At 41.6% G+C, this 23,910-nt stretch overlaps 3 protein-coding genes across 5 annotated transcripts; 2 read left to right on the forward strand and 1 right to left on the reverse strand.

Moving 5' to 3' along the window:
- Nucleotides 1–343: 343 nt before the first annotated feature.
- Nucleotides 344–3,340, reverse strand: cx28.8 (connexin 28.8). Its single transcript, XM_035421443.1, has 2 exons — nucleotides 2,953–3,340; nucleotides 344–1,950 (listed from the first exon to the last, which is right to left on the reverse strand). Exon 2 carries the CDS (start codon nucleotides 1,934–1,936, stop codon nucleotides 1,142–1,144), a length of 795 nt encoding a protein of 264 aa, XP_035277334.1. The 5' UTR covers nucleotides 1,937–1,950; nucleotides 2,953–3,340; the 3' UTR covers nucleotides 344–1,141.
- An 830-nt stretch (nucleotides 3,341–4,170) lies between these two features.
- Nucleotides 4,171–5,545, forward strand: smim8 (small integral membrane protein 8). The gene is made up of 3 exons (XM_035421444.1): nucleotides 4,171–4,292; nucleotides 4,689–4,833; nucleotides 5,019–5,545. Exons 2-3 carry the CDS (start codon nucleotides 4,702–4,704, stop codon nucleotides 5,175–5,177), a joined length of 291 nt encoding a protein of 96 aa, XP_035277335.1. The 5' UTR covers nucleotides 4,171–4,292; nucleotides 4,689–4,701; the 3' UTR covers nucleotides 5,178–5,545.
- Nucleotides 5,546–7,378: 1,833 nt separating this feature from the next.
- On the forward strand, nucleotides 7,379–23,854 carry LOC118230016. 3 transcript variants are annotated; one of them, XM_035422682.1, is made up of 23 exons: nucleotides 7,380–7,660; nucleotides 8,145–8,219; nucleotides 8,443–8,563; nucleotides 8,799–8,901; nucleotides 9,909–10,031; nucleotides 10,152–10,268; nucleotides 11,292–11,452; nucleotides 11,946–12,092; nucleotides 12,487–12,589; nucleotides 12,750–12,878; nucleotides 12,995–13,180; nucleotides 14,731–14,990; nucleotides 15,335–16,402; nucleotides 16,659–16,755; nucleotides 16,881–16,988; nucleotides 17,693–19,387; nucleotides 19,494–19,616; nucleotides 19,949–20,077; nucleotides 20,255–20,447; nucleotides 20,573–20,697; nucleotides 20,888–21,078; nucleotides 21,496–21,629; nucleotides 21,844–23,854. In XM_035422682.1, exons 1-23 carry the CDS (start codon nucleotides 7,642–7,644, stop codon nucleotides 22,074–22,076), a joined length of 5,640 nt encoding a protein of 1,879 aa, XP_035278573.1. In that variant the 5' UTR covers nucleotides 7,380–7,641; the 3' UTR covers nucleotides 22,077–23,854. The 3 variants fall into 3 exon arrangements, with proteins under 3 accessions (XP_035278574.1, XP_035278573.1, XP_035278575.1); XM_035422683.1 differs by lacking the exon at nucleotides 16,881–16,988 and having other exon boundaries at nucleotides 7,379–7,660; nucleotides 21,844–22,076; XM_035422684.1 differs by lacking the exons at nucleotides 7,380–7,660; nucleotides 8,145–8,219; nucleotides 8,443–8,563; ... (1 more) ...; nucleotides 9,909–10,031; nucleotides 10,152–10,268 and adding an exon at nucleotides 10,945–11,092 and having other exon boundaries at nucleotides 21,844–22,076.
- Nucleotides 23,855–23,910: the final 56 nt, after the last annotated feature.

A 23,910-nucleotide genomic window follows, 5' to 3' on the forward strand; every position in this document is an offset into this window, starting at 1 on the left:
TTAGATGCTGAAAAGTGGAACAATCCAAACAATGTTTACTCACAGGGCATAACATGACCTTATGATGCAGTGTATCATTTCAAATGGTGCACTTAATTGAGAGCCTCGGTCCTGGCCCGGGAAGGCATCAGTGAATAAGCATTTTTACACTACAGCAAGCAATGAATTACCCAATTCATTTTCATTTTTACCTGACAATGTAGAGTTTCATTCAGATTTTGAGAGTGGGTGAAAAACCTAATATCAGCAGTCCTACCCAGATTGACAGCACCAACAGTGTGTCTGGGCAGCAGTGGTACACATACTGTATTTTTAATCCCGATAATGGGCATGGGATTCGTAATGCTGAATCAAAGTGCTTTATTGGCAAAACGTACATTTGCACTGCCAAATACAATCTCTGTGGACAAATCTCTATGACAGCGATATCAAGAACTGTTAAAACTGACTTTAAAGTGGTAAGAGCGTACAAAAAGGTTAATTGGTGAATACGGATGATCATCTAAATTGACAGAAACTAAGTATACCTCTGTGCTCTTGGACATTTTGCACATTGAGCACTTTGTTGAATTTAAAAAATTTTAAATACCAGGTTTTCATTAGATTTGCAGAATGGAGTTCCAGGGCCGGCCCTAGGATTTTGGTGGCCCTAAACAATTCCGTGAGTTGGGGGGGGGGGGGCGTGCTCTCTTGGTAAAATCCCTTTGTTATGCAATGTTCTGTTGCCATTCCATTTTAAATTTATACCGCTAATTCCACGATAGGGGATGAATAATGTAATTACAAAAAAACGTTATTTACCTTAGATAAACATTCGTGTGACCCCCCCCCCCCCTCGGGGTCATGTGGCCCCCTTAGCGGTTGTGGCCCTAAACAACCGCATAGAGCGTTTATGCCACGGGCCGGCCCTGTGGAGTTCTGTGTTTCATGGAACTGTACACTCGTTTATTGCATTAACCTGAATGAACAGTCATCAGAGAACATAATTACTCATAATAATGAAATGATAGATGTTTGATAAATATTAGTATAGCTTAAGGATATGTAGTGCAACCTTGAGATCTAGAAATAAATATTAAATATTTAAATAAATATAAATTGCAGACACTAGAAAGCGGAGGACTTAAGTTACATTGACTTATTAAGAGACAGCTGTTGGACTGTCCTTTGTGGCTTGTGGAAGGCATGAGTTTTCCATGTCTTTGCGTGGTGGTTTAAAGTTTGGTGGCACTGCTGTGGCAACACTGGCAGGTGGAGGGTGACAGCGGCAGTGCACCCTCTCCTCGATGGGGACGTAACGCTTGCTGAAGCACTTCCAGCACTGCGTGGACACGATGTAGGCCGTCTCGCAGAGGTTCAGCACGATGCACAGGACAGAGGTGCACCCCATGATGTAGAGGAAGACCTTCTTCTCCGTGGCTTTGGAGATGTAGCAGTCCACCGTGTTGGGGCAGGGACTCAGGCTGCACTGCAGGAGCCGGGGGACGTCGAAGCCGCTGTAGAGGAAGTAGAAGGCCAGCAGGGACCCCACCTCGAAACTGGTCTTGAAGGCGAGGCTGAGCAGGTAGGTGCAGAGCAGACCGCCGTCTATGCTGCCCTTGTCCTCGTAGAGCTTCTTCCCGTGCCGTTTCTCCCTGTGCTCGCGGTAGGCCACGTGCAGCGCCACCAGCAGGGAGGGTGTGGACACGACGATGAGCTGCAGGGCCCACAGACGCACTTGGGAGATGGGGAAGAAGTGGTCAAAGCACACATTCTCGCAGCCCGGCTGCTGCGTGTTGCACACAAAGTCCTTGTTCTCGTCCTTCCACACCTGCTCCGCAGCTGCTACGTACACCAGGATGCGGAAGATGAAAACTATGGAGAGCCATATGCGACCGATCACCGTGGAGTACTTGTTCACCCCGCTCAAAATGTTCTCCAGAAACCCCCAGTTCATGTTCGCAGATATCCCTGTGAGAGTGGAAAGGGAACAGAGTTCAGCTTTTTACAAGCTTATTTCACCAATAAGCTTGTCTGCTAAATGCCTGTAATGTAATTTTCAAATGTATGTGTACAGGTGCATAAAATCAGTAAACTCTTGCGTTGTACCCACTTTATTTGCTTATCCACGCATCACAAAGAGTAGGGAACATACAACAAAGGTCACACGCACCACGCCCAGGACGGGCTAATGCAGTAGTGTAAAAAAAAGACTTAAAATAACAACAACAAAAAAATCACAAAATCAGCCAAAATCTTATAGGCCAGTAGGCTACATGATCTCTGATGGCTCATGCAGGCTTTTGGAAATTACATGTAAGCAGCCAGTTTGTGTACTCAATACAAATAATGGCCTACCGGCATTCATGTCAGCAAATACTGCTTCTGTGGCTGATGTTTATCAAAGTGTACGCATAAAATTACTTCAACAAGAATTCAATATTTGTAGCAGTTTCTGTGGATTTCTCCGTTTTAACACAAAAACGGTTTTGTTATTATAATGTAATAGTAACTTGCTGTAAGCATAATACCTTAACAATTAAAGCAAAAAAGCCTTTGTGGATAACCTCTAATTTAAAATGTGGTCCTTTCAGTCCTGTTTTAACTATAAATTAACCAACTATACAGCGCCACAAACAATGAATTTCACAACATTATCGGCATTAATATTTTATTGAGACCCCATAACTTTTATTGAGACCCGCTCAGTCATTTGGTTTTGTTTCACAATCTTGACGTGATGCATTTTTAAATTAAAATGTAGACTTCATAAAAAATGTAGTCTCGGTCATTTTTTCCTCCATGTACTTAATCAGGGAAAACCAGCAGGAGAAACATTGAAAATAAGTATAGCCTGTAGGCCTAGTTATTTAAATAGTAATTAACTGATGTATTTTCCTTGGTGCTATTGCGCACTTGTGGAGAGAAGAATGCATATTGTTCAAAGAGAAACAAGCAAATGTAGAGATTTACCGTAGAATAGCGGTCGTATTTAGTCTTCTTTCATCTTTTATATTTGTTGGGTGCGATCATCGAAGCAATTCTTGACAGGTCTGTTTTCTGTGTTGTCTCATCCTTTCCGTGTTGTTTTATTTGCCTGTCAAATACACCTGTCGGAGATGCCACACCTATTTGGTCGCCAGGACAATTATTAAAGGAACACGGCCGATTTGCCTGTGTTTAACTACGGACTACAATAAAGTTGATATTACCTGGCCAGGTATTTAATAATGCGTAGCCTAAACACAGCCCTAATAGAGTATTTGATTTTACAAAAATAGAAGTTGAAATGAACTGACTATGGTAGGCTATCGCATGGGTAAACTAGCTATTTGAGATAAATAGATACTTTTACGCGCAGTGTTGATTATTACGAGGCAATTGGCCTATTTCTAGAATTATTATTATTATTATTATTATTGATGATGTTGTTGTTGTTAGCCTTGTAGTAGGCTATAGTCTTCGAATTAGTGTTGTTGTAAACACTAGCTACCTATTTTATTGTATAATCATTTTTATGATAGAACATTGACTACAGCGTGACCAAGACAATGACGGTTTTTCTTCTTCTTTTTTAGCAACTCGTTATAGTGAGCTATTCTAACGCGGATTACTGTTCAAACAAACGAATCATTGACGTCATTTAGGTATCATTGACAAGTAAATTCATTTAGCACGACGCAATGCCATTATAGCCGGTTACTTTCGGTGTTGGGTGTTGTTGGAGGGTGGGATGTGCAGTCTACAAGGATTAAATACTTAAAAGTAAAACAATGAATAAACAGCCTACCACTTGTATTTCTAAAAATGCAAGTGGTCTCTGGACAGCTGTCTTTCAAATAAGCTTGGACGTGAATAAAGACGTTTCATGCAGCTTTAATGACTGTACGGGGGCGGTGTCACTGATCCACATCATCAATTAATTACAAGTTGCTTTTGAGCTTAGTATATCTTTCAGAAACTGCTGTGCCATGCTTTTGGTTGGATATGCATGTTTTAGAGGGTTTGAGAGGTGCCAAACTAGATCTTTTTAAGGTTTATGCTTTGCATGCCTGTAGCGAGAGAGAGAAAAAATTGATTAGCTTCATTAGCTTTGTTATCATTTCAAAATAGGGCCAGGATAAAGTGTTTTTCAGTGTGATTGTGTCATAGGCAGCAGAAGTTACATTGCACCAACTGTTTATTCTCCCATTGCCTGTACTCCAAACACGAGGTGGCGCTGCAATCTGTTGTGAAGTGGTTGTCGGTAGATCTTAGTCAACTCCCTCGTTTTTATATCGTTGGTTTTTCCTGATAACAGGAAAAACAGAGAGGTAAGCGAGCGAGGCATGTCGGTGACTTCTAAGAATCGCATGCTTTCAAGAGCAAAGTGTTTTAACTATGTTATCAGTTATGGTCTGCTGTTTAGCTTACTAGCTAATGTAAGATCCTTGCGTTACGAGTTTGATTTAAAGTTCTAAACAACACCATTTTTTACTGTGAACAAGGTGGCAGGCATATATTGAAAAACATTTCTGCAGCAACGGTGCTAGCTAAATGGCCCAAACCATAGGCCTATACGGACTCTCACTTTCTAAGTTAGGATTGTCTTTGTAATAAAGTTGAATACCAAAATAATTTTGCTGTGGCTTGCAAATTTAGCTAAGTCTGATGACTCATGTGGCGTGAAACGACGTTAACCCAATGTCGACCTATTTGGCTTTGCGTAGGTCTGGCCTAACGATGTCATCTCAGGAATCTGGAAGTGACAAAACAGAGGCGACAAAGGAGAGAAGCTTCAGGACACCCGGTTTAAGAGGAGTGCAGACTACTACGCTTTTTCGTGCAGTTAACCCAGAGCTATTCATTAAACCTGTAAGAATTGTTTGCCACCTCAAATGTATTCCCTCAGCATGACAGTTGAAACATTTTTCATTGGTGTTGAAATGTAAAGACATTTTGTACATTTGACACGCACAAGGCAGCAGCATACACTGATGCTTTCTAGTTTTTGTGTATTGCCTTATGCCTCAAATTGCATTATTCCTATCTTTCTGCAGAATAAGCCAGTGATGGCCTTTGGACTGGTTACAATATCGCTTTGTGTGGCATATCTTGGGTACCTTCACGCCACCAAGGAGAATGATCAGCAGTTGTATGAAGCCGTTGACAGTGAGGGAGAGAAATACATGAGAAGGAAAACATCGAAATGGGACTGATTTCGTTTGAAAATTAACAGTTCCTGGCACTCAGGCAATCAAATATGAATTACTTGTCTTCCTTTGCAATGAAGTGCTACGAAATGTTCCTGAAAGGACAGGGTTTCTGCATGTGGAACCTGGGAAAAGTTGTGCAATGGAGAAAGAAGGGGAGTCCATGACAGTACTGACTTTTGTCTTTATACGCAACAGAAATGTAGATCTGTTGTTTCAACCCTTTGGCTGAAACCATGGTAAACATGTTTATTCAGTACTGTTATGTAATGTCTTCATATTGTAACAGTTTCACTGAAGACAATAATGTTATACATGTTTGCATTTCCAGTATGTACTATCTGTTTCTGTAATAAATGCAATAATTTATTTTATGAATGTTTCTGTTTCTGGGAGAATGTCATTTGCTCTAATTCAGCCAAGAATTTACAATTGTAATTCCATGTAGCTTGTTGTGCAGATGAGTGTTGGTAGCATTGTTGGTTGTCAGAAAGATGCCCAATTGTGTTTTTATTGGTTGAATGGTAACGTCTCTAGGACATGGTTGTTGTGAGCAAGGTATGTTCAATCAGTTATATCAAGGAATTAATTGTTCAGTGGATGCTGTGCCTCAGTGGTTACTTACAGTGGTTTGACATTGTCTATATTCTGTAACCAATTACATACAGGAGGGATGCAGACAGGTAAGAGTGCCCAGGGGTATAACGGCTGTTTCAGCCGGGTTAGTAAGCATCAACTGAGGCTGCTCATGACTTTAAATGCTATGTCACATGCTGGCTGTCACATACAACCACGTATGGTTCGCTAGTAATTCTGGACAATACATTACAACAAACTCTTGACTGAGCAGTAAACTGAATGCTGCTAATCCAAGATGCATACAGTTCTGTGAAAAGGTATTTGCCCCTTCCTCTATTATTGTATATTTTTTTACACTGAATGGTTTTGGATCTTCAGACAAAGTGTAATATTAGACAAAGGGAAATTGCGTAAACACAAAAGACATTTAAAAAATTATTTCATTTATTAAACGGAAAAGTTATCAAACACCACTATCACCCATGTGAAAAAGTAATTGCCCCCTTATTTACTCAAGGAGCTATAATTGATAATTGCATTCGGCTGATTGAACACCGACTGGCTTGATTGCAGCCCTGTTAAATCTAAACCTCACTCATTGAACCTTATCAGAGCTAATTAGTCGGCACTAAGTTTGTACATGCACACTATGCCACCTTCAAAGGAAATAACAGCAGAGAAAAAAGTTGTTGAAATATATCAGTCTGGAAGGGGTTACAGAGCCATTTCTAAGGCTCTGGGGTTGTACTGAACCACAGTTAGAGGCATTATCTTCAAATGGAGAACACTTGGAACACTGGTGAACCTTCCCAAGAATGACCAGCCTGGCAATGTGTCTCCAAGGGTGCAGCAACAACACATCTTGCTCACAAATGTTTTGTGGGTGTGTTGTGGGGTTTGAACATCAGCAACATATTGCATGTGTAATTGGCCACAGTATAAAGGCTAGACATAATCATACTCTCAGTCATCATACCTGCAGCATTATTCTTCTGGATGTTCAGTCTCGTTTCTGTTTAAAAATGTTAATATGACATGGTGCTCTTTAACGTAGTACCTAGAATCAGCCAAAGGTGTTTTTGAACATATGTATGTCGCATGGTCAAATCATTTATTTATTTTAATTTTGGCATAGTGTGAAGTATAAAAGTTCACCAACTTCATTAGCCAAGTCATAGTTAACCAAAAATTCCGTTAGTGAAAATATACATTAATACTTTTATGAAGATATAAAAACTGAAACTAACCATTTGGGATGCAGGCCTACACCTCAATATAGGCCCATAGCATATGAGTTTTATTTTATTTGACTGGTAGTCTGCAATAGAGCAAATCAAGCAATATACTGTAATGAATTGACTCAAATGAACTTACAAGAATTTTATCTTATTTTTCTTATTTGAAATAAGTTTTGCACATCCCTAATTCATCAATTCACTAATTTCTAGTTTTATTGGAAACGATGGAAAGTGTAGTGTTGTGTGTGAGACATCGTTCTCTCAAGGCATGAGTCAAAAACAAGAATTAGCGATAATAACAGAATCGTCTCGTTTTCGCTTTCACTGGAGCCTGTTACGGCTGTCTCAGAGGAGCCCCCCGCCCACCCTTGTTTGTGAAGTTATAAATGAGGTCTCTCCATCCAGTCAAAGTGATTGCTCAGCTGTGTGATCCGCGTTGGAATGGCTGTAACATGGCGGAAACTCGAGGTCTAAGCATCCCAAGTCTGTTCCTCCGACACGCGAGCAAGAGCCTTTCTTTCAGGGGCTGTTCGTTGGAGAACATGGCGGGATAGTTTCCAAGTATTTCATTTTCCTTTTGCATTCCGACGCCGGGTTGTAACTATGAAAGCTGTTTTACGTTTGTCCAGCACTGGTCTGAGAACTCACTCAAAATGAGCAGCAACGCAACAGGTAACAACTTACAAAAGTGCACCGGAGCTATGAGCTTTGTATTTGACTTGAATTAACTGTGTGCTTTTTCAAATCCATAGTATCTATGTAGCTTCAGTACATTGCATTGTTTATTAGCAACGGGAAAGTATGGCTCGTCTATGACTGAAATTGTAGGCTATTCGTGTCCGTGCTAAATCGCACAGGTGGAGGGAGATTGTACGCGTCCTCCATTGTGGCGTTCAGCTGTCCAGTATTCTAATGTTTTTTGAACTTCGTTTTCAGAGACATCTTTGTACATTAATTATTTCTCTGGGGGATGGACATGTATAAGGACATGCATAATTTGGTGTGATCGTTCAGATAGGAACATTCTTTACATTCATTTGTATAACGTGGATGGATGGTGATCCCCTGCAAGACATTATAGGACTGATACTGGAACAGTTTGCTTTCTAAACCGATTTTCCACGGCACCAAGTTTTTCGTATAATTATCGCCGCAGAATTCCAGAAGTCTTCCCCCTCCCTGCCACTGCCTCCGGATCATGTGTTGAACTCGGGAGCAGTCACATTCCCCGGTAAAAGAAAAAAGACTGTTTGTTTTTATACATTCTGGGCAGAAATTGTGCTTTGACTGGTGTAATGACGAATCTAAATTCAGAACCTTATTTTGAAACCCATTTTGTGCCCCCTAAATGTTAAATTATTTTTATATTAAATTTGCATTTCCTGAGCTATTGGCCTGAAGTTTTTGCTGGCTAAATATAAAAATAAACACCACATTTATCGGTATGTCTTTAGGTGCATTTGACCTTCAAGGATGTCCGCTGGTGGTGTTCCCTGTCGAGGAACACAACAAACTCTCATCTCTGACCCAGGAGGAAGTTGTTGAATTCATCAGTTATTTTTTGAGGTTGCAGAAGTGCGTATCCTTATGAGCTTCCTTGTGACTAGAACCAGTCAAACGTGTATACATCAATGTTATGTCTGTCTTATTGAGAAGGAAGAATTGTATGCTGGCATGGTTGTGCTCTTGAATATTATCTATGCCTGTTTGAGGATATGACTTTTTAATCAAACTTGTTGCATAACTGGTTGGAGGGGAAGGTACAAGCCTGTTAAAACCTTGCTTGCTGACTAATATATATCTTGCGTAGCAAACACCAGGAGAAGGAGTCCATGGTTTCGGTGGTAGTTGATTTGCGGCAAGCCACCCTAACTACCACAAGATTCATTGCAGAAACCCTCCTCCTGCTTGAGGTAATCCTTCTATTGGAGCTTTTGCCTCTTGAATCACAGTCACAAATTCAGTCACAAATTGACAAGGTTAACTATTCCATGATTTTGAATTGAATCAAATGACATACTGTCCCAGGTACTCTGTGCTGTATGTATGCAGGTATGCATTACATTATCAAGTAAACCAGATGAATTGTCACTAATTAATGTACCTTGTGTATTTAATAATGACTAGACATTGCCTGAGGTGATGAGATTTAAAAATTTTTAAAGTAAATATTGGCTCCCCTCAAGTCACCTGGATTGAAACTTGAATCATGTTTTCTCTTAAGTGTAATTCTTTCTTTTCATGGCACAGTTGCATGAGAATCTGAACTATGAGTGATTACCACAGAATTTTCAACAGTACTAAAATATGACAATGTACCCATAATACGCATGACTGTAGAAACCAGGTTTCACTGAAATTTGCTTTGGATTACCCTTGGCATTAATAAATCTTGCTAACAAACTTGAAAGGCTGTTGGAACAAATGTAGCAGAAAAATCCATAAGCATTATAAAGACCTATGCAGTGGACACAATGTGCCAGTGTGGGTTATATAATCCGCTCTTCCTTAATCTGATCATTCTCTTACTTCATCAGATCATTTTAACTCTATTTTTAATTACCTTGATTTTACACAATTGGAAATGGTTAACAATCACATCAAAATGACACTGTTCAGTAAAAACCTGGAACAGTGGGTCTTCCTGTTTGGGGACCAAACTTCTGACTGCAAACATTGGGATTCGATGGGATGCCCTTTCATTCCTTTATTTGAAGTTAATGTTAAAGGTGGTTGAAATGGGTTCAGTCCTAGGTCTGACCTCATGCTGTGAGCAGGTGTTAATCATTACTGGACAAATGCTGCCCTGTTACTGTTTTGGCAATTTGTGCTATGGTGTAGTGCTTGGTTTCTGTGAATACATGAATGTCTAATGATGGACAGGATTTAATGTTATTATTCTTGTATTCACCCTTTCCAGGTGCATAAGAGGACCGTTCACACTTTGTATGTGGTCCAGCCTAAAAAGAGAGATGTCCTGAAGTTGTTACTTAAATTACTGGTGCCAAGCCACTCAAAGCATTACGTTTCTACATCCTTTAAGGTAGGAGCTGACTGCTGTTTCATTCAAGTGCATTGAGATGGTGAAAGTGGAACGAAGTGAAGTTTATAAACATGCAAACTTGGTAACGTGAAGGATCTAATGCTTGCTTCTACCCTGTAGCGTATTTTCCTGAAAGAAATTTTTGAGCTGTCCAACTACATTGACCGAAGCCAGTTGACTGCTGCTTTGGGAGGCTACCTAATTTACTGTCACCACAGCTGGGTGATGTTCATCAAGGTATTCTGTCCCTTTGTTTTGTCTATTTTAAATGCAGTTTAGTTTAATTATACTTGGGTGTATCTTTCCCTCTATTGGTCATGTTATGATTTACACCCTGGATGCAGGGGTCTTAAAGGCACAGTAAATACTCTGACAGACCAGTCATGACATTGTGAACCCTGAACGCATTACAGTTTTGCACATTAAACTGTTTTGATGGACATCATTTGAAGTGAAGGTATTGCATGTGTCTGGTTTTAGCCTGGCTGATCTGCTTTATCATGGCTGTCTGTTTTGCTACAGTGTGCACTAGTGCGTAGATTATCAGGGGTCTCATGATCGGTAATCAGTTTAGCATGCGTTTTTCCACCATCTCTCTTCTCAGGCAGATGATCTGTCCCCTCCCCCACCTCTTGCATACATTCTCTTCTGTCAAAAAAAAAAAAAAAAAACAACAAAAAAAAAAACTTACTAGAAGAAGCTATAGGTGTGTGTGTGTGTTTGTATGTGTGTGTGTTGTCGCAGGATGTGCCTCAATCAGGAAATCCATTCATGAGTTTCAGCAGCGCGGTTCCAAGCCATTGTCTGTTACCTTGGTGAAGCTTGCGCAATTGTGAAGCGGAGCCACCTGACCTCATTAGCAACTGAAAGGCCGTCCCATTTGATCATATTCAGTGATGTTCAGCAGGGCACTTTTAAACGCATCCTCCGCATTGGCGGTGTTCGTTAGCTGCTGCAAATGAGTGAAGTCTTTCCAGACATGTCATTTGGATTTTGGGGGGCACAGTGCTTTCTGTTTGTGATGGATCCGCTGTAGACGTTGTCCTCTAGATAGACATTTTGTGAGTACCTAATCAGATCTTGCTCTGGGTTTGTGCTGTCCTTGTATGTTACCAATATAATATCCTATAGCAACTATTTGCATCAGTGATTTTGTTGAGCTGCATTTGGTGTGACACTTGAGGTGGTTTGAATTTCTGCTGATGTATGTCACGTGATCCCCCCCCCCCCCCCCCATTGGACCTTTCTGTTCATCTCCAGGAGATTGATGCCTTTGTCCAGGACTTCCTTTCCGTTGTGCACAGGCTGCCCTCCTGTATTGCCACCCTGCAGACATTATCCAAGCAGCCTGTCCCTAGCGACTTTGAGGAGCTGAAAGAGTTCTGTTCTGTAAATGAGGCCAGGTTCCTGCAGCTGAGAAGGTGAGGCTTTCTATTGGCTGCTGAATATCAGACCCATTCCAAAAGCTGAGAAAAGATGCATTGATAGCCAGACCCACTAATGAAGCCATACAGTAAGAGATTTCACTTTCTGTCCTACATTGTTCTTAAAGGATCAGATTACGTGCTACTCATGTTGCAGAACCTGCTAAGCATCTTTCCCTTGTCTCGAATGATTGGTGTGCCCCTGGCTACATTTTCCAATATAAAATTTGCTGGTGAGATGGTGGTTTTAATTTTCCATGAAGTGTTCGATGACTCCTGGTGCTTTACACTGATTAATGAACCTGAACTGGTTTGCAGAGTCGATTTAGTATGATCACCTAAAGGGAGAGGAATCTTGAGTGCTGCTTTTAGCATAGGGGTCCGAAACATTGAAAGCTGCTCTGATAGGCCGACTGAGGATATTGGCAAAGAGCACTTTGATGATTGGTTATTGGTAAAATGGGTGATGCTCCTCCTGTTGTCCTTCTAGGGAGCTGGGCCTGGATGACCTCCTGAGGCATTGTGAACATGTGGTTGAGAAGCTGCGCTACCCAGAGAATGAGCCCTGCTACCAGGCTATGGCTGGCACAGCCCTCTTCGCGCACACAGCCTATGACATGCTGCAGAACTACAGCCGGTAAGGCACGGGGCCGCTGTAGCCTTGACTGGCATGTCCACGGACATTCCAACGTATTGGAAATTGAATCTTTGTAATTTTGCAGCTCAGCTTTTATCAGTTGCTGTCAAATGCTGCCATTTTGATAAACTGGGATAAAATGGAGATGGACCATGTTAAAAAGGTGCTGTTAAGCTGATGTATGTGATCTAGGGCGATTGATGTCAGGGGAGTCCTGGTTAATTGTAAACTGGTGACTGGGCGGTTTCCTTTGTGCTGTAGGTTTCATGCATCTTAAAGCTCATTGATTGGGAGATTGGGAGTCTGTTTTGTTGCATACTGGTGAGATGGTATGGGAGGTCTCTAGTGGGTGTTTGTGGGGGTTGAAAGGCTCTCGTCCTTTTTTTATTTAAAGGATAACTGTTGCTGTAGAGAAAGTGGAGTTGCTGTGGCAACAGGCCTTCTCCAGGGCTCACCTCCAGCTGAAGGTCCTCCAGCTCAAGAAGGAAGCGCAGCAGGTTTGTGGAATTGAGAGCGCTAGTAGAGGTCAACGGGGTGGATCTTTAAATTGTCCAATTTTTTGTTTGGGATGAAGAGTCCAAGAATTGTGCAGGTTGTATTATGTGATTGCAATGGGTGGGAAAGCGATGGGCTGAGTATCTTTTTGTGCACCAACAGATTACTGAACATATCAACAATACAGGAAAGGAGAAACTCCAGCCTTACAGGATAGAGATTGCTAAAGATGCCAGGAGAGCTGAAAGTCTGAAACTGAAGTTTGAAAAGTCAATTTACACACCAGCAATGGTAATGTCTTTTTTTTTTTTTTTTTCTTCTTTTTTTTGTGTCCGTTTCTTGTTCTTGTGCATTTCTTGATGGTGGTCTGGCATCCTTAGATACTCCTTCTGAACATTTATTCGCAGGCCCTTGTTCGCCGTGCGGAGGACGTGATCCACACCTTTGAGGAGACCGTCTTGCCTGGGGACACCCAGGTCAGGGAAGAGTGGGTGGACGATTTGGAGCGTCTAAAGGAAAATTTCCGCTCGTCTGTCGAGCTCCCGCACCAGACCCTCAGAGCAGTCTCAGACTTCTACTATTACTACAACAATGTAGGTGGCCACCTGAAAGGCAATTTGCAATTATGCATTTTTACTGGTTCTGTTTGAATATGATCCAGCTGGTGCTTCATTTGGAATTGGACTGATGCTCATTGTTATTTAAGTTCCCATCCCAGGTGTCTCTGTAGTCTTCGCTAGTTGTGTGCTGCTTTGCCTGTTACCGTGATGGCTTTTGTTTTGAATGTGGGTCTGTTTGCATTCATACTTTTTCCTTCTTTAATTTTTGTGGATTCAGCCTTGGTCAGTAATCTGAATTGTTATTCAGGTGCTTTAATAAAACTGAATTTAATTGAAACTGAAATGCTAAAATGCAGAAATTGTGAACTTGATAAAAGTTTGATGGAAAGTTTTTGTGAAAATAGTTTGTTTACAGGGAGCTGAATATATACAATACATTGAATTAAATTTTCCACTATTTCTGGATACGTTAACGGAATAACATATCGAATGATTGCTTGCAGCTTGCTTGGATAAATCTAGTTTGGCTTTCATGTTCATTTTCAGTCAGAAAAGCTGTTGTAACCGTAATTGCACATTTTGTAGAGCAGCTCTTTGTACATTTATTGGTTAGTTTGCATAAAGGCACTCACATTTGCTGATACTTGACTGTCCACATAAAACCTCAAGGGTAAATGGGATTGCTTTGTGTTTACCTCGCTTGCTTTTCGGAGGGTTCAAGCCTGGTTTTTGCATTTTATTCTGTTATTCTGTATTCTGTCTGTGACAGTTCTCTGTACCCTATACAAACAAAATTGATTTTATTTTGATTTATTTTTAGTTGCATGTTTGGTATATGTTTACTTGTGGTGTCTGTACTACAGACCAAGTGGGAGGAGAAATCCTCTTTGACTAGTACACACTTGCGGTTTCACATGTGACTCAACTGAAGTGCAACTGCATGCATAGTGTTTGATTGAACCAGTCACACTAGAGGCTTTCATATCAACTATCAGATGAAATATTTAGTGGTTGGTCTATACGAGCTGGAATGTAACTCCCATTTATAGTGCAGCTTTTCTAATTTCACAAGTGAAGAGTATGGCATTAAGGGTTGAAAGCATGTGTGAAGCAGAACCAAATGCTTTAGTGCTTTATTATTGCACGCGCACAAGGAAGAACTGCCACAAGGCACTCAATTGACGCAAGTGAACAATGTTGCCTGGCAACCAGCAGGCCCCTAGTCATAGCTGGTAATGTGCAAACATAAAACGATTTGTTCTGTTTACGTAATTTTCTGTGAATATGAACTGTCGTTTAATACATTGTTTTGTGCACAATGTGATTTTTTTATTTTAAATGCCATTGATTGTGTTAAATTCTTCAGGAAAATGTAGAGTTGTATAGTTCTTACTCAAACATTGCATATGAAGAGGTGAAAATATTTTTTTTTTGCCAAGTCGGTCTTCAACTAGACTTTAAATTTGTGTTTAAACATTTTAATTTTAAAACAATGCTGTTTGTGGTTTAATCAATTACATTTTGTGATAAAACAATAAATATTATTGTTTGATAACTAATGGTGACTATATCCTCTGCAACAGTCTAAAAGCTGGTACAACATGGTGCTGTGTGAAAACTTCCTCCAAGATCTTCTGTGGAGTAGAACCAGTGATGGCCTCTCCAAACAGCCCTTCTCCCAGGATGTGAAGGCCATAGTCATTCCTGTGTGGAAGCAGGCACTTTATGAATTCCTGAAGAGGTGTCCCTCTCCTGAAATGGAGGATCTGGTCCAGCTTGCCCACCTTGCCAATATCATCCCAGACAGCCAGCTACGAAAGTCAGGAAAGCAGCTGTCTCACCGGTGAGAAGCACATTGTAAAACTCCTAAACCTATCCACATTTTACTAAAATTATCACATTGAAATTTAAAACTCTTATAAGTGGGATCTTGCCAAGATGGATTAAGGGAAATGATGCATCCATAGAATTAGAAGAGTAAAACATTAATGCACAGATACTATAAATGAAGTGTACAGCGTACAAAAAATGTATGAATTTGAAGGATGTTTTAGAGGGAGCTCTTTGAAATGTATGTTTTGCTTGCAAACGAGGGGTCCATTAAAGAGGTGTTTGAACTGAGAATAAGCTCTGTGTGGTGGAAGTAGAGCTAGTTTGTAAAGAGGCTTCTTTTCCTCCAAACTATAGGTGCATGATCCTGAGAAAGTTGCTGACCTCGCCTGGGGCTGTACCTCTTAATGACCTCCAACTGGCCCTGCAGTGGCAGTATGAGTTTCTGAAGGGAAATCAGCGGGATGTGGTGTGTCCCGATCCACTGGGGCCAGGAGGGCCTGACAAGAAGCAGAAATGTACGGAAAGCGCAAGTGGTCTTCCCAGAGATGACCAGTGCTCTGGGTATATGTCTGATAGACATAGCAGGCAAAGCCCTGGGACTCTCAGCAACCTGACCAAGTGGGACTCTGGCAAGGAGACTGTACCTAGTCCGGTTCAGGGGCCTGCACCACTATCCGGAAAGCCACCATCACTGAGCTCCTTTGACTCTGGGTTTGACGGTGCAGGAAGCAGCCATTTAGATGCTGGAGCTGGAAGGGAAGGCTGGGAGGGATTTTCCAGGCTACACGGCACCCGAGAGACATTCAGACCTATAGTCAGGCAGCCTCAGATTCATGAGGAGAACATCTCCAGTGTGTCTGACTCTGAGGACTGCAGGGAGGAGTTTGAGTTCAGTGCTGTGGGGGGTGGGAGCAGCTCAAAAGCAAGCATCCAGATTGTCCCAAAGATGACCATGGGCTCACTCAATTTTGAAATAAAGGTGAAGCGTTGTGCTACATTGCCTAAAAACCCATGGCTCAGCTTGCCTGTAGAGGACCTGGAGAACTCTTACACAGTCACCATATCACCAAACCCACAGTCTCCACAAGATTCTGTTAGAAGTCCAGACCCATCAGAGAGGGGATCTGGGCCCCCATCACGGGACCAGCCCACACAGACAGATGTGCAACATGGTACCCAGGGGTATTCAGAAGGGGAGGAGTTGACACATGTTGGGAAGATGGAGATTGGGGCAGGGGAAAGGGCTGGCATTCTACAGGCACAGGATAGCTTTGAGGAATCGGACCTAAGCCCCATACGCAATGTCCTGTCCAGCACCATATCCGATGCCCGGGACAAACAGGAAACCACAGTGGACAGTCTCCCCACTCTTCTCTGGGACACGTATGATTTCCATAACAACAAACAAGAAGCATCTGAAAGGTAATTTCCCATGATCCCATATTCCCTCCTGAGAAATTTCTGTTTATTTTCCATTGTGACTTGGCAATTGTGTGTGGATTCTAATGAAACCGCAAATGTTCTTTTCACTATTCCATATAACCACATTAAAAGGTCAGTTACCCGTTTTTCAGTGGCTTCTGAAAAGTGTTTACTGTAGTTTTTTGTGCATATGTGTTTGAAAATTAAATATTTATTTGGTAGAGCATTGTGATTTGAAACACATCTATTTTTGCAGGTTGACTGAAAGGTCTCTTTCTGACTGGGACCTAAAAGAGCAGGCGGGTCTTCGAGAGGTTGAGGAAATCCTTGACCGTGCAGCAGGAATACTCCAGGCGAGTGTTCATGTACAACTATCTTACTGTTTCATCCCCCCCCCCCCCCCAAACCCCATGCTAAGACCTCAGTCAGCTGTCCAATATAAATTCATAACATGACACAACATCTGTTGATACCACAGGAAGAGGAGAATGCACTTGCACAGGAAGAAATGTTAGAAGTTCTGATGAAGGTGGAGAACGGCAGCAAACACTGGGGGTCGTGGGGCAGTGAGGAGCAGCTCAGTATGGTAGGACATACCACACTCATTCAGCTGACAATCCAGAAACAATTGAGCCACTGTCCTGCCTGTGTGAATCTAATTTCACTAATTGGATTGGGATTCCCCCTACAAATTTAGTTTGCACAGAATTTCAAGATCTTTGAAGTGGGCCTCACCATTCACTAAGCTTTCAGTTGTGGTTACTTGTAGAAAATGAGATTGATGTAATGATTGTTTTTGATTGAAACAGCTATATTACAAGTTGTTTGCCAGGTCTATGTAGGCCATATGTAGGCCATGTAGGACACTTTTAGGGTTCGTCATAGATTGGAAACTGCAGAGCTTGAATAACTTTTTTTGCACAAGTGATTACCCCCATTCTTCACTAAATTAAATTAGCGGAATTTCCCCCTTAACATAAGGGGAAATTGTACCATGTTTTATACAAAATGGCTGTCTTGGTTGCGGATTGAATTGAGGCATTGAATACCATTTTACACTTGGTTCAAAACATTCTTGACACCTTGCAGTACAACCGTTTTAAACATTTTAGCTGTAACTTAGACACCAAGTGGATATTTCAAAAATGCTTTCTTTTACGGTTTCATCAAATATTGTATGCTTCAGTTGCAGGCAGTTGTCTTGTTGCAAAATGCGTGTCTTCAGTAGATTGCATCTCTAAACTTCTCTCTGATGCTTTTTTTGGTTTGTTTTTCCCCTCTTCATTCCAGGTGACAATGTCCTGTAGTGATTTACTGGAAGCAGGAATTGTTGGCCTTGTGGACAGCCCTCCTACAACTAGTATTGATCAGGGCACTGAATATACCTCAACTGAGCCAGAGATCAGTACCTCTGATTTTATCACTGCAAATGACAGCAGTGTAGTTTTGGAGTCAGGAATATTGACCAGGGGAAGCAGTAGATGCAATGTACTTGAAGAGCTGAAAGGACTCCATGTTCTAGAAGAGAAAATAATGGAAGAGAACTTGAAGATCCGTGAGTTTAGACGATGTGAGGAAGAGGAGCGACTTGCTGAACAGCAGTCTGAGCAAACCTGTACAAAAATCACAAGTAAGGAGAGGCAGATGTTTCTGAAGGAGCTTGAGAAGGAGAAAAGAGAGGTGGAGAAGATGGAGAAGAGTCTAGATACAGAGAGTGTGAAGGGAAGTAAATTGAACAGGCTAAGCAGAGGTCGTAAAGTGGTGAAATGTTCAATCATGGAGAGAACTTCAAAATTGAAGAACCTTGAGGATAATGCACTGTGTGATGAACTTGTTTCAGGTTGTAAAAGCCAAGCCCCCAACAAAATGCACTTGATCCCTAATCAAAACTCTGTTTCAGTTCAATCCTCTACTAATGAGGTCTTAATCTCAAGTAATCAGGATTATGAGGGTAAACCAGAACTGTCTCAAGATGGGATTTTCAGATCAAGCCAAAATGCAGAGTCGTCGCTCAGTAATTGTGAGAATGGCGGTCCCTCCGCTTCTCATGATCCATGTGAAAAAGTGGTTTCATGTGGTTCCTCAGTTAACACTGAACATGGTGCCCCCAGTGATACAAGTTATACCTCAGAAGAGGACAGAAAAGCCCTTCTGAATGATTTAACAGAGCCCATAAATGATCAGAAAACGAGAAATTGTCACCCAGGGGAGCCTGTACAATTGGAGTGTGCAGTCGTAGAGAATTCAGAAGGTGAAATGCAAGTTGATGGGGTGCAGAATGCTCCCGAGGTTTCCTTGACATCCACAACATGTCCCGATCATGGAGCATTTGACCCGGGTGGTGACAGGACAGAGGCTCCGGTGCCAAAACCTAGGAGGGCGTTGAAACTCTCAAAGGCTGAGAGGGGTGAAATGGCGAACACAGAGGACCTTGTATGTAGTGTATCACTTGCTTCTGAACCCCAACAAGACGATCCTGACTCAACACCACTCCTAAGGACAGATGCACCTAGGACACCTCCAAAACCCAAAGAGCGGAAAAATAAACTGTTAACTCAACCTCGAGCTCCAGTTGTGAGCCCAGATGTAAAAGAGTACAGCAATAATAACAATAACACTGCCACAGTTGCAGGCCACCATTTGTCTATTGCCCCTGAAAGCACTAACCTTGAGTCTACTGAGGGTTCCTACAGTTCATCGGTGACAAAAGAAGTTCATTTAGTGAAACCTGAAGTGCAGCTGGATGGTATCCTGACCTCTGAAGAGGATGCTTTCAGTACAGACCCAGCCTTCAGGGAAAGGGAATCATCTCTGCGGGCCTCCTCTGAAGACACCATGCTGGAATCTGATGGACCGTCAAACAGACCTGATGTACAGAGTGCAGATTATACACCCAGGTGCCCATCTCCGAACAGTGGAGCTGCAGCAAGGTCCGTCTGCAGGTCACCTCTCAATGAGAGCCACCTCAGCATCAACATGAACCCGGTATGAGTGTTTTCTTGATTTCAGGAAGCCCTTGTTTTGAATTAGAAAGCTGCTTTTCAGAATGCACCTCTTGCATGTACTTTTTGACTGACATTTTTGTTTACAGATTATGGACTTCAAAACCCCTATCGTTCTGGACACTGGATCAGGTTTGGTGAAGGCTGGTTTTGCTGATCAGGATCTCCCAACCACCATATTCCCCACAGTCATTGGAGTACCCAAATATGAGGTAATGCAGGTCTGAATTATCAGCAGTGTTGCTCAAATACATCCATCAATAATAATGAATAACATGCAAGCATTACTGACTCAGTAACTCCATCTGTTAGCAATTTGATTGGTTCAGGTGGTCACCAACTACCAAGTAAAAGCATTTGGGTTTCCCTGTGGCACATAAGCACCCGAGTGGCCAAATTAAGAGGTGGATAATTGGCATGTTTTTTTATACTGTTGGTACCTTAAGCTTAGGCTTTACACAGTGTGCTATAACACTCTGCCCTTTGGCAAAGTGTTAACTACAGGCTTAAGTCAGATTTCAGATCAGCTTCTTGTTAACTGCAGGAGATCATGAATGGGAACTTTGAACGAGAGTCTTACATTGGACATGAGGCACAGCATATGAGGGGAGTCCTTGCCCTGAAGTATCCGATGAAGAATGGCATCGTTCGCAACTGGGATGAAATGGAAAAGGTGGGGAATTTTAAGCCAATTGTCTTAGTAAAGCATACATCTCATGGTGCAATCCAGTTCCTTGCACTTGCATCAGGATTCAATGTGAACAGTAGAGTCATTTCGATACCAGTGCAGAGTGTCTGATCAGAAATGATTATTGATTAACCTCGGTCCTTATTTGGGGTTTTATTTCAGATCTGGAACCACTCTTTCCAGCAGCTGTGCGTGGACCCTGAGGATCACCCCATCCTGCTAACGGAGGCAGCCATGAACCCCCGGGAAAACAGGCAGCGCATGGTGGAGCTCATGTTCGAGGTCTTCCGCGTGCCCTACGCCTACGTGGCTATGCAGGCTGTCCTGGCTCTCTATGCTGCAGGGAGAACAACAGGTAGACTCCTCACCATCTGGCCTTTGCCCAGAGACCATATTGGTTCGATTAGCTCATGTCACAGTATGTGGATCTGTATTGAAACAATTTGTAAACATTCCTTACCACCTCGTTTCTGATCACAGGTGTTGTGTTTGACTCTGGGGATGGAGTAAGCCATAGTGTGCCGGTGTTTGAGGGATACTGTCTACCTCATGCAGTGCAACGCTTTACCCTGGCGGGCAGTGATGTCACACACCACCTCAGGAAGGTACAGTCCTCACAATGTCCAATTGCTTTACATGTAACCAGTCCTGGCAAAAACATTCCTCAGGTTTACCCACCCAGTTTTCAGATAAAAACATGTATTGATCCAGAAGCCTGTCTTCTGGCCTAAAACCTTGACCATGTGCTCCCCCGTCAGGTTGAGCACGTACTAATCGAATATATGCTTTTCTCAGCTGCTGCAGGAGCAAGGTGTTTCCATGCGAACGTCAGCAGAGCTGGAGATAGTACGGGAAATGAAGGAGAGGTGCTGCTGTGTGGCCCCGGACTATGAAGCCGAGCTGGTCTGCGGGGGGCCTGCCAGCAGGGAGGTGTATTACACCATGCCTGATGGACAGGTCATTCGTCTCACCACGGAAAGGTTCAGGTAACTGCAGAGCTGTCCCAACTCTCCCTTTGCTGTAACACAAACTGTCACCCCACTCTCTGGAGACACCTTATAGTGCTCAACTTTTGTCCCCTGGGAATGTGAGCCTTTCTTAAAATCACTGGTTGAGCTCTTGGATTGAGAAATACACTGTGAAAAGCAAGTTGGTGGTAGACTCATTTCAATATTGTTGCCCTGTACATTTCAATGCATTTTTCTGTCTTGTTAGAGCAGGATCTAAATGTTTCTGTAGATCATTAGTTTTATTCCATTATGTTTAGTAAGTGTATATGTAAATTCTTAATTGGAAAGCCAATAAAAGGTGCCTGCTGTTCATCACATCTAATTAAATCATTCACCTAGATATCTGAACATCTGACTAGATTCGGTTTATTGACTTTTGATATCTTCACACAGGGCACCTGAGATCCTGTTCAAGCCAGAACAGATTGGACAAGACAGCTATGGGATGCATGAGAGCATTTTCAGATCCATTCTTCACACTGACATAGACCTTCGAAAGAGTCTTTTAGGGAACATTGTTTTATCAGGTGATTTGTTGCTTATACATTTTGCTTGTGTGTGTATATTGGCAGTAAATGGCAGGAAAATAAAACTGTCTTTTGTAATGGTGGGTGATGGCAGGATTTTTTTTTTTTCATATTCAGAATCTGGAACATTGGTTGGATTGGGTTGGCTTTGTCTACAATGTAGTTGTACATTGAATTTTATCCCTAATCTTCCTTCCTGCCTCTTTCCTTATAGGTGGCAATACTCTCCTCTCTGGTTTGCCCCAGCGTCTCCAGAGCGAGATCCAGAAAATGGTGCCCGCGCACCTTGGGGAGACCGTACGAGTGACTAGTCCCAAGGACCGTGATTTTTCTGTCTGGCGTGGGGGGGCTGTGCTGGCCAGCCTCCCTTCCTTTGGCGTGGCATGGATCAGTGAAGAGGAGTACGAGGAGTTTGGCCCTCAGATTATCTTCAGGAAGTGCTTCTAAGCAGGGTAGAGCCTGCCGTACTGCTGCGAGTTCTCAAGTGCAATACAGCTTTGTAATGGTGCCAAGTTTGTCTGAGCTTTTAAAAAAGATTTTAATTGTTTAAAACCAGTTGTATTGCATTTTAATTAACTGGTTCAGATGATGTATGCCTCTTATTCACCAGCATATGAAAGTCTAATTAACTCACAGTATTCTTTTCATGTCTCAATGCTGGCTTTACACCTTGATATTCTTTACTGTATTTACATTTCTTAAAAATTATTACACAGTACAAAATTCTAAGCAACAGGGGCTTGGAAATGGTTTCAAGGGGCTACATTATCCCTATTGTTTTGAAATGGTACCAAGTCATTGGATGTGTAGCGTATGGTAAGGTGGGCAACTTTTTTTTTTTTTTTTTTTTTTTTTTTTCCCCTCCTCCTCCCTTTTCCCCCATTTAAATCAAGATGTAGGCTAGTAATGTGTAGGGCTGCAGAAATTTATTTCACTCATTTTGGCATTAATATACTATTTATAAATGTCCATTTGTGCTGACAAATGAAGCCAACTATTCATTGTATCCACAAAACATCTGGAAACATTACAATTGTATTAGGGATGAAAGCAATTATATAACCCACATTCATGTATTGTAGTCTGAACTGAAGGTCCTGGGGTCTTGGGTTGTGTATATATCATATCAGTTGTTTTATTCATTGAATATATTTAAGGCTTGCTAAAATTGGAAAGCTAATTTATCTTTAAATGTGATCTCTAACTTGGTGGCAGAAAGGTGTATTTGGTCTTTCTGTCCTTGTGACAACTGAATATATGTGAAAGGCTATTTTACCCTCTCAGGTCCTATCTTGAGGCAGATTCCAAATAAGTGCTTCAGTGCGTGAGACTGAATAATAATATATTTTGTATATATCCATGATGTAGGATTTCCTGTCTTTGTATTTGTCCCTCTTTCCCCTGGCTTAAATGTCACAGGGTTTATCGATTACTGGCTTTACTGAGGTCCTCAGGGGCATGTACTCAATACTATAATTTATCAGTTTTATTTCCCCCATTAGTGTCCATAGATTTATCAGATTTATCTAGTTCACATGTGGCTTGGTACCCTCTATATTACCAGCAAAGTATTTGAGTGTGCATGCAATGTGAAATGGTTTGAATTCACCTGAACCATGAATGTAATTTGTTCAGTGTGGAGTTACTTGAGTTGCGGGATCAGTATATATAGTATTAAGAGTACATCTATATGCCATCTGAAAAGAAACAACAATTTTAAAGGTCATGCATGGTGTCGACTCCTGTTGATAAATCAGTTAAATGAGGCATTCTGACAAATCCCTGCACCAACCCCTTAATGGTATTGTAAAAGAGTATTTTGTGGTATACACTTTTCACACTTTGAATATTTGACTTTGAATCACCATTTTCTGCATGTGTTTATTTTTTTTATTTTTTTTGAACAATCATGTTACAGTACTTAAATGGGGTTGATATGTGACCCAAAATCTCAGGTTGAAATGCAGGTCATTTGGCTGGATAAAAATTGTAAGCTCTGTGCAAGGACTTCTGTATATGGCTATTAAGACGCATGTTCTTTGTACCTAAAAATCCTACTATAGGCACATGGTTGCAGTGGATGCAAATCAGTTTTGTCATTCTGGAACATTCCCAAGTTGAATATTTCAGTCCAAAGCACTTCTTGCTTATGCTCAGTTTGTGTTAACCAAGTTATGTCTTGTCTAACATGTTTATGTTTTTATAATAAATTATTTTATAATCAAGTCTATGCTTTGTCACTGCCACAATGAAGAATTTCTTCACAGGAGATGTGCAATTT

The sequence above is a fragment of the Anguilla anguilla genome, chromosome 6 (assembly GCF_013347855.1).
Source record: "Anguilla anguilla isolate fAngAng1 chromosome 6, fAngAng1.pri, whole genome shotgun sequence".
In the NCBI taxonomy this organism is placed as follows: Eukaryota; Metazoa; Chordata; class Actinopteri; order Anguilliformes; family Anguillidae; genus Anguilla; species Anguilla anguilla.

Excerpts from the sequence above, each read along its gene's own strand:
- smim8 (XM_035421444.1), top strand. The coding sequence starts at position 4,702 with ATGTCATCTCAGGAATCTGGAAGTGACAAAACAGAGGCGACAAAGGAG. Across the intron at positions 4,834-5,018 it reads CAGAGCTATTCATTAAACCT|AATAAGCCAGTGATGGCCTT; the intron begins GTAAGAATTGTT and ends ATCTTTCTGCAG.
- LOC118230016 (XM_035422682.1), top strand. Across the intron at positions 8,564-8,798 it reads TATTTTTTGAGGTTGCAGAA|CAAACACCAGGAGAAGGAGT; the intron begins GTGCGTATCCTT and ends TATCTTGCGTAG. Across the intron at positions 14,991-15,334 it reads GGAAAGCAGCTGTCTCACCG|GTGCATGATCCTGAGAAAGT; the intron begins GTGAGAAGCACA and ends TCCAAACTATAG.
- cx28.8 (XM_035421443.1), bottom strand. The coding sequence starts at position 1,936 with ATGAACTGGGGGTTTCTGGAGAACATTTTGAGCGGGGTGAACAAGTAC.